The sequence below is a fragment of the Pseudorca crassidens genome, chromosome 6 (assembly GCF_039906515.1).
Source record: "Pseudorca crassidens isolate mPseCra1 chromosome 6, mPseCra1.hap1, whole genome shotgun sequence".
Lineage (NCBI taxonomy): Eukaryota > Metazoa > Chordata > Mammalia > Artiodactyla > Delphinidae > Pseudorca > Pseudorca crassidens.
Window position 1 is genome coordinate 4,991,837 of NC_090301.1, and position 14,242 is coordinate 5,006,078.

The 14,242-nt window shown below is 47.3% G+C and overlaps 1 protein-coding gene across 15 annotated transcripts in view; it reads right to left on the bottom strand.

Annotated features, from left to right (window-relative positions):
* Positions 1–14,242, bottom strand: part of AGAP1 (ArfGAP with GTPase domain, ankyrin repeat and PH domain 1) — a 559,516-nt gene that overhangs the window by 279,940 nt on the left and 265,334 nt on the right. For all 15 annotated transcript variants that reach the window (XM_067740138.1, XM_067740144.1, XM_067740143.1 and 12 more), the window contains 3 exons: positions 12,740–12,867; positions 10,929–11,084; positions 3,426–3,518 (listed from right to left, as the gene is read on the bottom strand). In XM_067740138.1, the coding sequence (XP_067596239.1) occupies positions 3,426–3,518; positions 10,929–11,084; positions 12,740–12,867 (377 nt within the window). The remainder of the gene's footprint in view (positions 1–3,425; positions 3,519–10,928; positions 11,085–12,739; positions 12,868–14,242) is intronic.

Consider the following 14,242-nt stretch of genomic DNA (forward strand, 5'->3'; position numbering starts at 1 on the left):
CCCAGCCCCACCCCACCGGGAGGTCCCTGAGGTTCAGGACAACTTCTCTGTTGTCAGGCAAAGGGCCCATGAGCTGGGGTTCAGGGACCCAACATACAGACCAAGCCCTGAATGCAGGCTGAGTATGGAGACAAGTGCTCGGATGCTGGTGGGAAGGGCAGGCTATCGGGACAGGATGAAGGGACCCCGTGCAGCCCCGGACAAATGCGCGAGGACCCATGTCCCTGGAGAAGCGCGTTGCCGCAGGCCCATCTCAGAAGGTTCCTCTCCACAAGCAGGAGGTATTTCTGTCTGAGGTCAGGGGTCACGTGTTTAATTTAAAACACGTAACTTTGCTTCTTAAGCTTTCTGAAGGCTTTTTGCCAACAGGCAGTGTACAGCACACGGCCGTGGGGATATGGGGGCCGGGGTCCGAATCCTGGCCCCTCAGCTTCTGAAGATGCCTGGTCTGGAAAGCTTGCCCTATGCGGGTTTAATTTAAAACTAAGGATAACACGGCTACCCGAACCGCGCAATGTTGAGGGTTCAGTGACACGCTAGATGAAAACAGCGTAACAAATACGAAGCCGTCACTTAGTTGTTCCAGTTCTGTAGTGTCTAGAACATTCCGGCAGGTACTGCCCCACTGGGCTCCGTCCTCTGTAATCCTCTTGCTTCAATTCTACCGGTTGAAGTCATCACTGGGAGGGTTAGGAATTTAGACTACCTCTAATGGTCTCGGTTCCTTTATAAAAATACAGATAAATCTGTATGGCAGCGTGCAAACCCACGTCAGTCCCTGTGACCCGCAGCAAGGCTCCGACGACAGTGTCCTGAGCAAGACCGATCTGAAAGTCCGGTTTTGCTGGAATCTAAAAGTTCTCGCTGGCATCTCCACATCCAGTGTCCCCAGCGAGTCGCTATCGTCCGGAGCCCATTTCACAGATGAGGATTCTGAGGCCGGGCACAGAGTCCACGGGACTCGGACGGGCCAGGTGAGGTCTCTGGGAGGCGTCTGGTCTGTGGCCACACGCGAGGGGCAGCTATGAGGGACACGAGCTACGTGCACTGCCTGTGTCACGATTCTCCAGAAAACCAGACCGTGATTTAGAGTTCGACTGGATTATCTGGAACATACACGACTGAAAGCTTCCAAGGAGTGGATAATACAAACTTCACACCGCACGGTCAAGCCCCATCGGCACCCATACTGAAAGCCTGGCCTGTACGGCGAGCGCCTCCACAGAGGAGGCTGGGGGTCTGCCTGGCTGGTGTGGAGGCCAACGCTCCCACCCGAACCCACAGGACACGTGACTTAAGGCAACAGTCTAGTATTGAGTTCTAATATTCCCAAAAGGAAATGTCCCAGGACCAATATTTTAAGTGAGAGGAAAAGAGTTGAATGCTTTTTCTAATTCTAGTTGAAACAGCATCAACAGAATGAAAATTACACATTAAAATTACCTTATGTGGAGAGTTAGGTTTACAAATAAATGCACAAAGAATAAACCACTGTGTGCTTGCATCTCTACAGCAAAGAAGTTGTTTAAGAGCCTTCAAAAACACTCACAGACGCAGAGAACAGACTTGTGGTTGCCAAGGGGGGCGGGGATGGGGCAGGGATGGATTGGGAGTTTGGGATTAGCAGATGCAAACTATTATATATAGGATGGATAAACAACAACAACAGGTCCTACTGTATAGCACAGGGAACAATATTCAAAATCCTGTGATAAACCATAATGGAAAAGAATATGAAAGAGCATATATATATATATATATATATATGTATAACTGAATCACTTTGCTGTACAGCAGAAATTAAACACAGCATTGTAAGTCAACTATACTTCAATAAAATTTTTTTTTAAAAATGCAAAAGTCAGGGCTTCCCTGGTGGCGCAGTGGTTGAGAACCTGCCTGCTAATGCAGGGGACACGGGTTCGAGCCCTGGTCTGGGAGGATCCCACATGCCGCGGAGCAACTAGGCCCGTGAGCCACAACTACTGAGCCTGCGCGTCTGGAGCCTGTGCTCCACAACAAGAGAGGCCGCGAGAGCGAGAGGCCCACGCACCACGGTGAAGAGTGGCCCCCACTTGCCACAACTAGAGAAAGCCCTCGCACAGAAACGAAGACCCAACACAGCAAAGATAAATAAGTAAATTAATAAACTCCTACCCCCAACATCTAAAAAAAAAAAATGCAAAAGTCAAAAAAAAAAAAGGGGGAGAACAGCAAAGAGGAGGAGAGAGGACTTTCCTCAGTGGTTCTCCACGCCAGCCCACACACTGGCCGCTCAGCGTCTGAACACATCTTACGAAAACCTCGTGGACTTCCTGCTCTGGTCTCACCTGTGACGCTGGGGCCCGATCTATCCTGTCCCTCCCCACACCTCTGTGCAGAAATTGCCCGGCCCCCAGCTAAAGCTGTATTCCTACTGTTTCAAACGGATTACACTAAACTGTGGAAAGACTCCAGCCCTTTTCAAGGGTGGTCAGTGCCAACACAAGTTCCTACAGGATTGGTGAAACTGTCTAAGTACCCGGAGAAGAGGCAAAGCTGTTATCCTGCCCACAGATTCCCTTCCTCTGAAGCAGAATGCACTCTAAATCAACTGGCTTTCTTCAACAAACTAAAAGGTGGCATTTCCAGAAGCCATGGTGCCGGGCTGAACACTTATTTTTATTTTCCTGGGAACTACCGCAGCCAAATAGGTCCGATGAATTCCCGTTTTACTTGAGACATAAAGTAATTTGGTACCCTGCTTCTGGGCTAATGAAAAACGATTCCAGGCTAGCAACATAGGCCAAAACAAATGCCTGCATTCGAGTCCTGTTGTGTAACGAGGAAGTTTAATTAAGGCCCCGCATTACAGCTGTAAATGTTCCCTTATATAATAAGGTCTAAATGAAACTGAACCTAATCAAAGTTACAATTCCTTCATTAGCAAATTACAAACAAGAGCGCACAGCTGACACACCGGCTATGATTATCACAACTAATTGCCTCGTTGTTACAAACCAGCCTGAAACAGTGTTCAGATGTCCGTCTGCGCGAGCAAATTAGGGCCACGTCGGGCTACTCCTGTGATCACAAGGGGCTCTTGTATGGCGATCTGATTTACCCCTGTCGACTGGCGGCCAGCGGCCCAATCAAAGCCGAGCTACAAAGGCAGCCTTTGAAGCCAGTGCAGCCTCCAAACACACTCCATATGCAGGCGGGCAGACTGCACTTCATTAGATCTGTTGTCACATTTCCCTCTTCTTATTCTAATGATCCTATTTTAATACACACAGGAACCTCTTCTAATCGATGTCAAGTGAGTGACTTCTACATTCATCAACAGAGCACATCAAACAAACCTTGGCGCACGAGCCGGCATCACAGTGAGCAGAGAGCCGGGGTGTGTCTCCAGCTACAGGGACAGGAAGGGGGAAGCAGCATACCTGTTTAATTGGGATGGCTCGACCGCTCCCGATGCTGTCCGCCCGGCTCTCCAGGCCTTTTTTCTCTTTGTCTGGGTCACTCCCTTTCCGAGACTGCAAAGTAAAAATAAAGTTAGCATTTGGGGAAGGGCTGCGGTTCACAGATCGTGGAGGTGAGCCCCCATCTGCATGGTTGCTGCAGAACACACGCCCAGAAGCCCTGGATGAGCTATGCGTGTACCCACGTGCGCACACACAACCCAAGAGCAGACTGCTGGGGTGTCCATCGCCACCGAGCCGCGACGTTACAGGGAGTTTTCTAAACTTTTCTTCCTACTTTTCCACTGCAAAATTATCTTTTAATTCTTTTGTAAAGAGTTCAAAATTCAATTACTAGAAACCAGTGGACCATACAGGAAAGTAACGCCCAACGGGAAAACACACTCTAAAGCTGCAGTTAATCCAGCCGAGGAGGAGAGGATTCCTCGCTGCTTGTTTGGGAAACCTATGACATAAACGTATATATTTAATTAACATCTGAAGGATTTAAAAACTTCTATTAACGTTTCGGCTGTGCAATTCAAAGGGACACCCTTAATTTGTATCAAGGTGCCATTAATGTTCCTTTTGATTGCTTCTGGATAGCTAGAAAAGAGCAAATTCAAAGTTAAAACTAGTTTAAGATACCACAAAAAATAACAAAGGGAAAAAGGTTGAAAATACCTTTTGGGGCAAAACAGTACTCTGGGGAAAAATGAGTGGCTTTGTTTGCCACGTTCCTGAACAGTTTCCCTGGCCGTACTGCCGATGTACGTGCGCTGCCCAGGAGCGGGCAATCGGCGGGGAGGGCGGCAGTGGTCGCCCCAGTTTGGAAGCCACAACTCCAGCACACGGTGACTTGGGGACACTGAAGGAGCACCACAGCTAAGTCTCCCTCTCTTGGTGGCATGAGAAAGTGTGAGCACAATGATTTTCTGACAGATTTATTTTATTATGAGAGAAAGATCTGAGATTCGTCCTCCTTAATAACTGTGCTGACAAGTGACAACTCCACTCCATTACTTTTCAATGGGAACATTACTCACGCAATATTGAAAATGGAGAAACATTTTCATGTGCTTTTCAAATCTGGGATGATATATGAAATGAACAGACTTTGTGGTGTCCAGGGCAGCAGTGAGAAGCTAATGAAATCCAGTTTTAAAGGGCGTGAGATGGGGCCGCTGATTTTTTTTTTTTTTTTTTTAAATATTAAAGGGGGCGATGTCGTAGGGCATAAGGGAGAAAATTCCCCATGATGTAAACCCGGATCTGGGACTGCAAGGGGCACAAGGACTCCTCAGAAGACAGGCTTCTTGGATGATGCTAAGAAGCCAACATTTATTTATTGAACACCTGCTAAGTGCCAGGCCCCGTGTGCTTTTTTCTTTAGGATGCTAGAAGCCTGGAATGAAGTACCAGGAAACGAAACAAGCGACCAATAGGAAGTTTCAGAAGAACATAAAACATGACGTTTAACCTTTGGGCTAGGAAAGAAATAGAGATTTATCAATTCCTTGTGAATTTTAGTTAAGAGTTGCGGGCTCACTTTTCTCTTTAATTAACTCTTTAATTAATAATCTGTGGTAAGAGCTACGTGACAGCCTTAAATTCTCTTTTCCCTACGTCTCAGTTCATAAGAAAGCTGGAATTTCAGGTTACTATTTGTAAAGTGAGATTCAAAGCTCACGGCGATGACTTTTAAAATTGTTTTAAATCAACAGAGACCATTAATGGTACTTTCAGAATTCTATGAATTCTAAATTTCTAAATCTGGAAATCTATCTTCATTATTCTCTATTAACCAGAATAATTAGCAAAACAAACATTAAAAAAAATCAACGTCTTCCTCAAGGCAGCACATCTGTCCTCACAGCCACTCTGTCGTCAGAGCAGAATTTCCAGATTCCACACGAAGCAGGATTATGAACTAAGCTCCATGTTTGATCACACTCCCTGAGATGAAGGAGGTCGAAACTGATGTAAGACTTCACTGACAAAATGCAACAGAAATTCCCTACGGCTCCAACACGTTGGTGGAGAGAGTCATAAAACTAAAATTTCAAGACAGACCAGTGGTTATTTGTTAGGCAAAAGGGTTTGCCGTATCGCTGTCTTACAGTGACTTTTGGTACAACGGGCTGTGATATACATCATAAAACTGAAATCCACCAACGAAACTAAAACAAACCCATTGGACATAAGACACCGCAGCACGTACAAATTCCCAGTAAGGTTCCTGATGTTTCTGCCAACTCTGAGACTACATCAGCCACGTCCTTACGTTCCAGCTGAAATGGCTCCGTGAAATCATCAGATCCGAAGTCTCTCTGGGTACCGCTGCCTGGGTCAGGAGTGAGTGTGCAAGGCATCCAGCCTGACACACAACCAGAAACCTAACGGGAGTTTATCACACCCATCACAGAAGGTCGGGGGGAGCCGGAAGTGGGACCGTGTAGCCTCTGCAAACAGCGAACACAGAGGAAAGAAAGGCTAGGATAACTCTCATTACCATCTCCTTCTTTAGAGGAATGTTTAACTTTCCCCCAGGCGATAAAAGCAGCCGTGAAGGGGCACCCCGTCAGCTGCCTGCTTCCAAGGACAGGCAGCATCGCCGACAGGAGCCCTCACTATTAAACAGAAACCTGCTTTCCCCTTTCTAACTGATGAGTAAGTCGAAGGCTGCTGGAACACATATAATAGGATCCACGCTCCCCTTCTCTACAGAAGACAAAATACCATTCAAACAGGTCTATTTAGACTATCAATTTTGCTGCCTTATTTTTACAGAGCGTCTCTATGAGCTGGGCTATGCCTTTTTCACAATCTTACGTTACTGGGTATGCTTGGCTCTGTTTCGGGGTGTCGGCATTATATGGTAAGCTTTAAAAAGTACCATGTAAGTGACACCACGATTATAAGGCTTGAAAACAGGCAAAGCAACGTACAATTGTGGACACGTACTAGAATGAGTTTAAGACATGGATACAGATAACAGACACCAAATCCAAGGAATGCCGATCCCTGGACCAGGGGTCAGGGGGACACATTCTGGAGGGGCACGGTTTATCTGTGACTGGGTTATTTCTAGCAGAAGTAACCGCTGCAGTGGCAGAAAAATGCTTGTATTTGCTGAGTTGCACGGTGAGTACATGCATGTGTTTTTTTAAATTCCTACATGTTTGAAAATATTTCCTAATAAAACATCTGAACCACACGTAAATAGGGCTACTAAACTAATCATCCTAAGTGCCAATGTTAGAAACCAGGAAGTGAATGGAGATAGCCTTTGAGTATTTCTTTTCTCAAAACAATGATTTTTTCTCAAAGAAATAAGCAAGATAGGATATAATTTAGCTTTTTTATCAGTGAAGTACCGTTCTTACCGCCAATATAACACATAATTTGCTACTACAGGAGAGACTTTTTAAAGTTTGTACTATTTTGTAAAAGGTGCGTGTGATTTATTTTTGCTTAAGATTTTTGCTTATTTCTGCACATGTGTATGTGCCAACAGAAACATCTGGGACTGAAGAATGTTAGCCCAGAGTGGTACATTTACAGGTCATCAGATCCGAAATTTACACAATTCATAAGCACGTTATTTGAAAAATGGTGTGTGTACTACTTAATTACCTCTGGCCTCTTTATGAGGGTCTAATCAACGAGGACAATGCTCCCTCATCTGGGCATTACTGTCCCAGCCTGCGTGGACTTTTATTCACTAGGATGGTTCGGCATATGGTACTTCTGTCCTCCTAATACACGCTTTTCAATAAATACACTTTTGCCAATTTAAGCCAGTAACTACCAATAATCGCCAGGGATGAAGAGTCTACGAAATTTTACATATTTAAGAATAGATGCAAACCGGTAACAAGGAGAATTTAGTTTCCTAAGTGGCTACAATTTCAAAATTAATTTGCTTCTTGTCATTCCTTGGATGACACTGACATCTAGTGGAGTTGACACTTCGAAGATCTTCAGCCTACAACACCCACCCGGCACCACCACCATCACCATCATCGTCTTGTTCAATGTCAAATCCAGTAATGACGAAGACACAGGATCTCAGCCGTCTTTTCCTTGAACGCCGTGATGCAAACCCGCCGTGAGGTTAGCTTCTTCCATGACCTGATTCCTGTTCCCGCTAATGACGGCCGAGCAGCCGGATTCGATTTCTAAAAGGGTGTATCTACTCTCAGACCATTTTCCAGCACTTAAAGAGATCAAGCACTGATCCCGCACAGGGTCACAGGCAGGCCCCCGCATCACTAGCTACATTAATTATGACACAATAAATGAGGGCAAGTTCTCATTGGCTCCGGCACTGCCCCACCCGGCCTGGACAGCTGCGGCGGTGCATACGTGTGCGCCGCTCCAGCAGCGGGGAGAGTGCCCCCTCGCTCCAGTCTCCGCTCTCCTCCTGCCAGGCAGAGCCCCCCGGTCTCTAATCCGCTTCCTCTTGAAAGTGGGTTAGCTCCCATAACACTAGCCCTGATAGAAAACAGAACCCAGCTGCGCAGACAGCAGAGGGGAAGGGAACGTTTATTACCCGAGTTACCGTTCCTTTGCTTCTTCCTGCCTTAAATTTGTCTCCTTTGTCAGTTACCCAGTGGGCGGGGTCTGGGACACTATTTTCCGGCACATCCCAACTCCAGGGCTGCCCTTATAAAGGGTGGGGGTGGCACGTGTCAGAGCAGCCCCAATTTTTTTTTTTTTTTTTTTTAATGGTACGCGGGCCTCTCACTGTTGTGGCCTCTCCTGTTGCGGAGCACAGGCTCCGGACGCGCAGGCTCAGCGGCCATGGCTCACGGGCCCAGCCGCTCCGCGGCATGTGCGATCTTCCCGGACCGGGGCACGAACCCGCGTCCCCTGCATCGGCAGGCGGACTCTCAACCACCGCGCCACCAGGAAAGCCCAGAGCAGCCCCATTTTAAAGAGACTTCCTGGTTCTCACCTCTCACCTTGAACAGAAACCAAAGCCAGGGACCAGGAAAGGTGACCCTTAGAAGGTGTCCTGAGCCTGGGTGTTCCCTCTTCCCGCCACACCCTAGAAGGCCCCTCCCCGCTACGCTGGTGCCCTGCTCAGGGCCCAGTCTCTCTGCATCTTCGGCAATGGGTTTCTCAGGTCCACTGAGCCATGAGTCAGTGCACAGCCTGTTCTGCGAGGTGACACCTTGTCACCTGGAAGACCCCACCTGGGCAGTGTTACAGGTGTTGGATAAGCCAGACGTGCTGCTTAGGCGACTGCTGTTATTCTCGGTATGTCTGAAGAAATTCCACAGTAAACATCTTATTCACGTACAGATTTACGCGTATCAGATATTCACCTGTATTTTGCAGACACCTAATTACCTCCCTCCCAATCTATTACACAGCCCTACAACTACTTTCTTTCTTTTTTTAAAAAAAATTAATTTATTTTTGGCTGCGTTGGGTCTTCGTTGCCAAGCGCGGGCTTTCTCTAGTTGAGGCGAGCGGGGGCTACTCTTTGTTGCGGTGCGCGAGCTTCTCACTGCGGTGGCTTCTCTTGTTGCGGAGCACGGGCTCTTGGTGCGCAGTCTTCAGCAGTTGTGGCTCACAGGCTCTAGAGCACAGGCTCAGCAGCTGTGGTGCACGGGCTTAGCTGCTCCACAGCATGTGGGATCTTCCCGGACCAGGGCTCGAACCCGTGTTCCCTGCACTGGCAGGCGGGTTCTTAACCACTGCGCCACCAGGGAAGCCCTCTACAACTACTTTTGCTTATGCATTAAGAGAAATCGTTCCATAACATTAGTGGTGGTGAGATAAAAATGAAAGCAAGGCCACAAAGACTCTTCGCCCCTACAGGGAATCTTCTTAGCAGCCTCACCACAACGACCGTTGTTTCCAGCTCAGAGAGGTTAAGTAAGTTGCTCAAGGTCAAGCAGCTGCTGGCAGTGCAGGACAGGGTCTGAGCCCATCTGATCCTCACTCTGGCCCTCCAACAGCAGCATCTGGCAGACCTCACATGGCACAGGGCAGAGAGCAAAGGGAAGGGGAGAGTTGTGAGGAGGGGGTGTTCGCTGTTGGCAATGGACCTTGGCACTAAAGACTTATCTGATGGGAAACCTGTTATGAACGTGGTGGGAAAGGGATGGGGCGTCTATCGTACTCGGCAGCCTCGTTCACCATCAAGAACGCCATCTTCAGGGGATTCCCTGGCGGTCCAGCGGTTAGGACTCCACGCTTTCACTGCCAAGGGCCCGGGGTCAATCCCTGGTGGGGGAACTAAGATCCCACAAGCCTCGCAGTGTCGCCAAAGGAAAAAAAAAAAAAAAAAGGAAGAAAGAACGCCATCTCCAAGTAAGGGCAGTGGGTCAGATAAGAGACTTGCGGCCACCCCTGCAGAATCTTCCTTCAGTTTAAGCCAGGAAATACTGAACTTCTTTGCATCTAAGTCAGCGATACTCAACCAAGAGGAGAAGTCAAGTGGTTTACAACAGGGCACCCTGACACTGGCGACTGGAGACCTCTTTGTTGTGGGGCTGGCCCGTGCATCGCAGGATGTTTAGCGGCTCCATGGTTGCTAGGCAGACTAGACGCCTGCAGGACCACACCCACTCCCACCCCCGAGCTGAGACAACTCACACTTTCTCCAGAAATGGCCGAATTTCTGGGAGTGCAAATCTGCCTGGTTGAGAACCCCTGCTTTGAAAGCATACACTTGTAATGCACAGACCTAGTCCCGGGAGGGAAAGTGTTCTTCTCAAAGCAAATGACTCTAGTCACACGGCAGTAGCAGCTCTGCCTGGAGTTCTGTGGCCCCGAGTTCTGGGCTCCACTGCAAAGCCTTCCAGGATTGATTGGTAATGTCTGCTGTGTGTCCTCTGTAGTTCAGGGGTTCTCTGCGTCCCAACTGCCCAGGGAACTTTTAAAAACTACACGCGCCTGGGCCCCACGCACAGATCCTGAGTTCCTAAACCTGAGCCCTGAGAGCTGATGCAGAGTTTTAAAAGGCTCCGCAGATGGTTCTGAAGAAAAGTCCAAGCAGACTGGCTTCTGTCTGTGAGCTGCTGAAGACCCTGAGCTAAGTCCTCAGTGCTCCAGCCCGAGGAGAAGGGGTCTGTGCATTGACGCGGCTTTATACTCCCCATCTGAAAGGCCTGAGGCACACGTCTGGGGAATTCTGGCGGAGTCTGTCCCCTCCATGTATCTAATGCGACAAGTCTTTAGCTAGAGACCAAGAAAGTCACAGGATAACAGAGACCTTTATACAAACCCCTTGCTCTTCATTTCTGACACGTCAGGACTCCCTGCAAACGAGGAAGGCCCACCTGGCTCTACACCTGCGTCGTGGCATCCTATCATTTTCTCAGACTTCCACAGAACTCAGCACTCTCCTCATTAACTTGGTTTGGATGCTACACCTGTCGTTGAGCCACCTGGCGGCCAGAGGACCGCTAGGTGAGCAGGAACCACGCTCCGCTTCCCCCCCACCCCGCCCCCCGGGGGGACACTCACGGTGAAGAGGTTGGACCGGCGCTTGGACTGCTTCCGGACGGGCGTGGGCGTGTTGGCCGCGGGCGGTACGTCGATACGCAGCTCCTTTTGGCTGGTGCTGGGCGTGGACGGGACAGAGGAGGAATAGTCGCTCAGACTCCCGCCTCCGTTACTTGTCTGTAATGATCGAAAGCCCAGGTTTTGTTAGGACACGCTCCAGGAGCCCAACCCGCCACGTGCGTGGGGTCATAACCCACAAGCCAGCAAGGTGCATGGAGGCGCGGCCCGGCCGGTGGCATCAGCATCAAGCAGGCACCGTTTCATCCTAGAACAGACCCATCAGCTCGGCAGCGTTTTGTCCAAGAAAAGTGACTTAAGACAGAGAAGTCTCTTTCGTTTGATCTTATACACGACCAAGTGTAAAACAGATGCTAGGGGGAAGCAGCCGCATAGCACAGGGAGATCAGCTCGGTGCTTTGTGACCACCTAGAGGGGTGGGATAGGGAGGGTGGGAGGGAGACGCAAGAGGGAGGGGATATGGGGATATATGTATATGTATAGCTGATTCACTTTGTTATACAGCAGAAACTAACACACCATTGTAAAGCAATTATACTCCAGTAAAGATGTTAAAAAATCTGAGAGTTAAAATGTCATTATTTTCTATTTCCTCTGAAAAGGGAAGGGGTTGGTTGAACTAAGTGGTTTCTACAGTCCCTTCACTGCTCCAGATTAGAAGGAGAAAGAGTGCAATTTTGCCCAGTAGAACCAAAACTCACATTTTGAAAATGACCTCTTGAAGGGATACATTGGGAGATTGGGACTGACATATACACACTACTATATATAAAAATAGATAACTAATATGAACCTACTGTATAGCACAGGGAACTCTTCTCAGTACTCTGTAATGACCTATATGGGAAAAGAATCTAAAAAAGAGTGGATATATGTATACGTGTAACTGATTCACTTTGCTGTACACCTGAAACTAACACAACATTGTAAATCAACTAGACTCCAATAAAAATTCATTTAAAAAAAAAAAGAAGAAAATGACCTCTTGGAAATGTGAAAGCTTCTGGAAGATTCTTCAAGATTCAGAGAGAATTACAGATGCCTAGAGTGGGATTTAACATCCTTGAGCGTGCCTTCACAGGACCCCGCTGTAAACGCACTTCCTGACTCTTCAAGCTACCAAAAGCACGATACCAAACCTTCTCGCTACATCTCTTTAAAGAATATAACACCTGCCTAAGAAATGTTAACCGAAGACACGCGGGCAGGCAAAAATAAGCCAACAGTTCCTTAGTGGGTTTTTGGCTAGGTTCTTCAAAGTGACAATTATATTGTTTGTTCCCAAGTACACAGCAAAATGTTGCAATGGAAAGATACTAGTTTCCATAGGGCCTACGGGAGACGGGAATTATAACTGAGGGCTGCTACCATATTGAAGCATATTGCAGGATTAGCCACTGAGATTCACCCACAACTGCCCAACCTACAAGCAGACGAGAATGAGGACCAACGTGGGGTCATTTAAATCAACAGCAGAGACGGCAGTGCACACCCTGCACCTCCACTCCAGCCAGCATGCCTCATAACACAGGCAGCGTGAAGACAGGGAATATTAAAGAATGATTCCCATCAAAACCACTTGGCCACAGCAGTTTCTGAAGGAGATGTTACGTCAATTACCGACATGCTGTTATTTATAAAGTTGAAAAGAAAAAAAAAATCACCTTGGAGCTGGCTGAGAACACTATTTGGCAGGTGTGTCCTCCTGGGTTCTGAACTGCTTTTCAGTCCAACCTCTCAAGGGACCAACATACCTGGCTGATGTGCACGGCAGACACCTGTGCGGAACAGACAGATGAGTGGCTCGGAGAGTTGGGTAGGGACTTGCAGGGTCCGATGGACAGCTGTTGCTTCTTCCTCGTGGCAACAATCTTCTGGGCAACTAGTGGACAGGAAGACAGAAGAAGTCTACGTAAGGCTGGTTTCCAAACAGAGGGAATGTGGCAGAGGCCGAGGGCTGTCTCTGTTGTCCACTATTCCTTTCATCCGTGGTAACAGAATTCCTGATTTTTAGTTGGGCACAGGACTACCAGAATAGATATGACATTTCCTGGAGCTTCCTCCAGTCCATCCCCTTGCACCCCAGCTAAATGTGGCCATGCAAGCAAGCTCTGGCCAATGGGATGGCAGCAGGAGGGTCACATGGCGGTACCCAGGAAACATCTTGAGAGAGCTGCCCCCGGCCCATTTCTTCCTTATGTCTCTTTCCTTCTTGCTATGTAAAAAGCACATATGTTGGCTGTAGCTCTGGAAGCGATCTTGCAGAAGGAAGCCACACTTGGTGGGACACAAGCCCCTTCGAGGGGCTTGGCCTCTGGCTCGGCAGCCTCGCGTAAACCTCAGACGCTTTATATGTAAAACACAAAAACACACACCTATCTTGTTCAAATTATTCTAATAATAGGACTTTCCCCCCAGTTACTTGCAGCAAAAATAATCCTAAATAAGACAGGGTAATTTATACCAAACCCTTTGGAAAATCAAAAATCTATTTTTTTTGCATAGCCTGAAGAATTACTCTTAACTCTACAGGCTACTGCATAGAATTATATTCAAGGACATGTAATTATGTCAAAGACTTTTTTTATTTAAATATACGGCTCTACACATTGGGAGTTTATCTTAATCAATACAAATCTAAATTCAACCATTGGCAAATAGGCTGGCTGATACAGCACATTGGATTTAACTGGAAAGGAAGCCAACGATTAGAAAACTCTTCCTACACCAGCAGGTGTCACTACAGGAGAATAACTACAGCTTTTATGTGAATAGATGTGTGTCTTTGGGGAATAGCTGTAATTAAGTTCAATGATATTCAATCCTTATCTTTGTCCAGAGAGGGTTGCTGATTTAAAAAATACCCACGCAAAGGAAAACACACCACTGTCCCCAGCAATAGCTTATGTTACAGAAGGAGCACACACACTGTCCGCAGATGATTTCTTCTCCAAATGAACATAATTTTAAGAAGGAACTCGTCTGTCCACAGCTTATGGCTTTCATGTAAATGAATGATAGTATAAATATGATTAAGTGAAAATACAATATATAAAAAATGGCTCACAGAGATGAAGAAGCAGCTTCATTAGTTACATCCCACCTCCGATAGGCCTCTTATCATCCTGAAAGGACGATATCAATTAATTTATCCTCCCGTAGTGTATTGATCATAACCCTCATCAGCTAATCACGTTTAAATTACAGAGGAATATGGCAACACTCTGTCATTTCAAAACCATTGGCGTATCGATCTG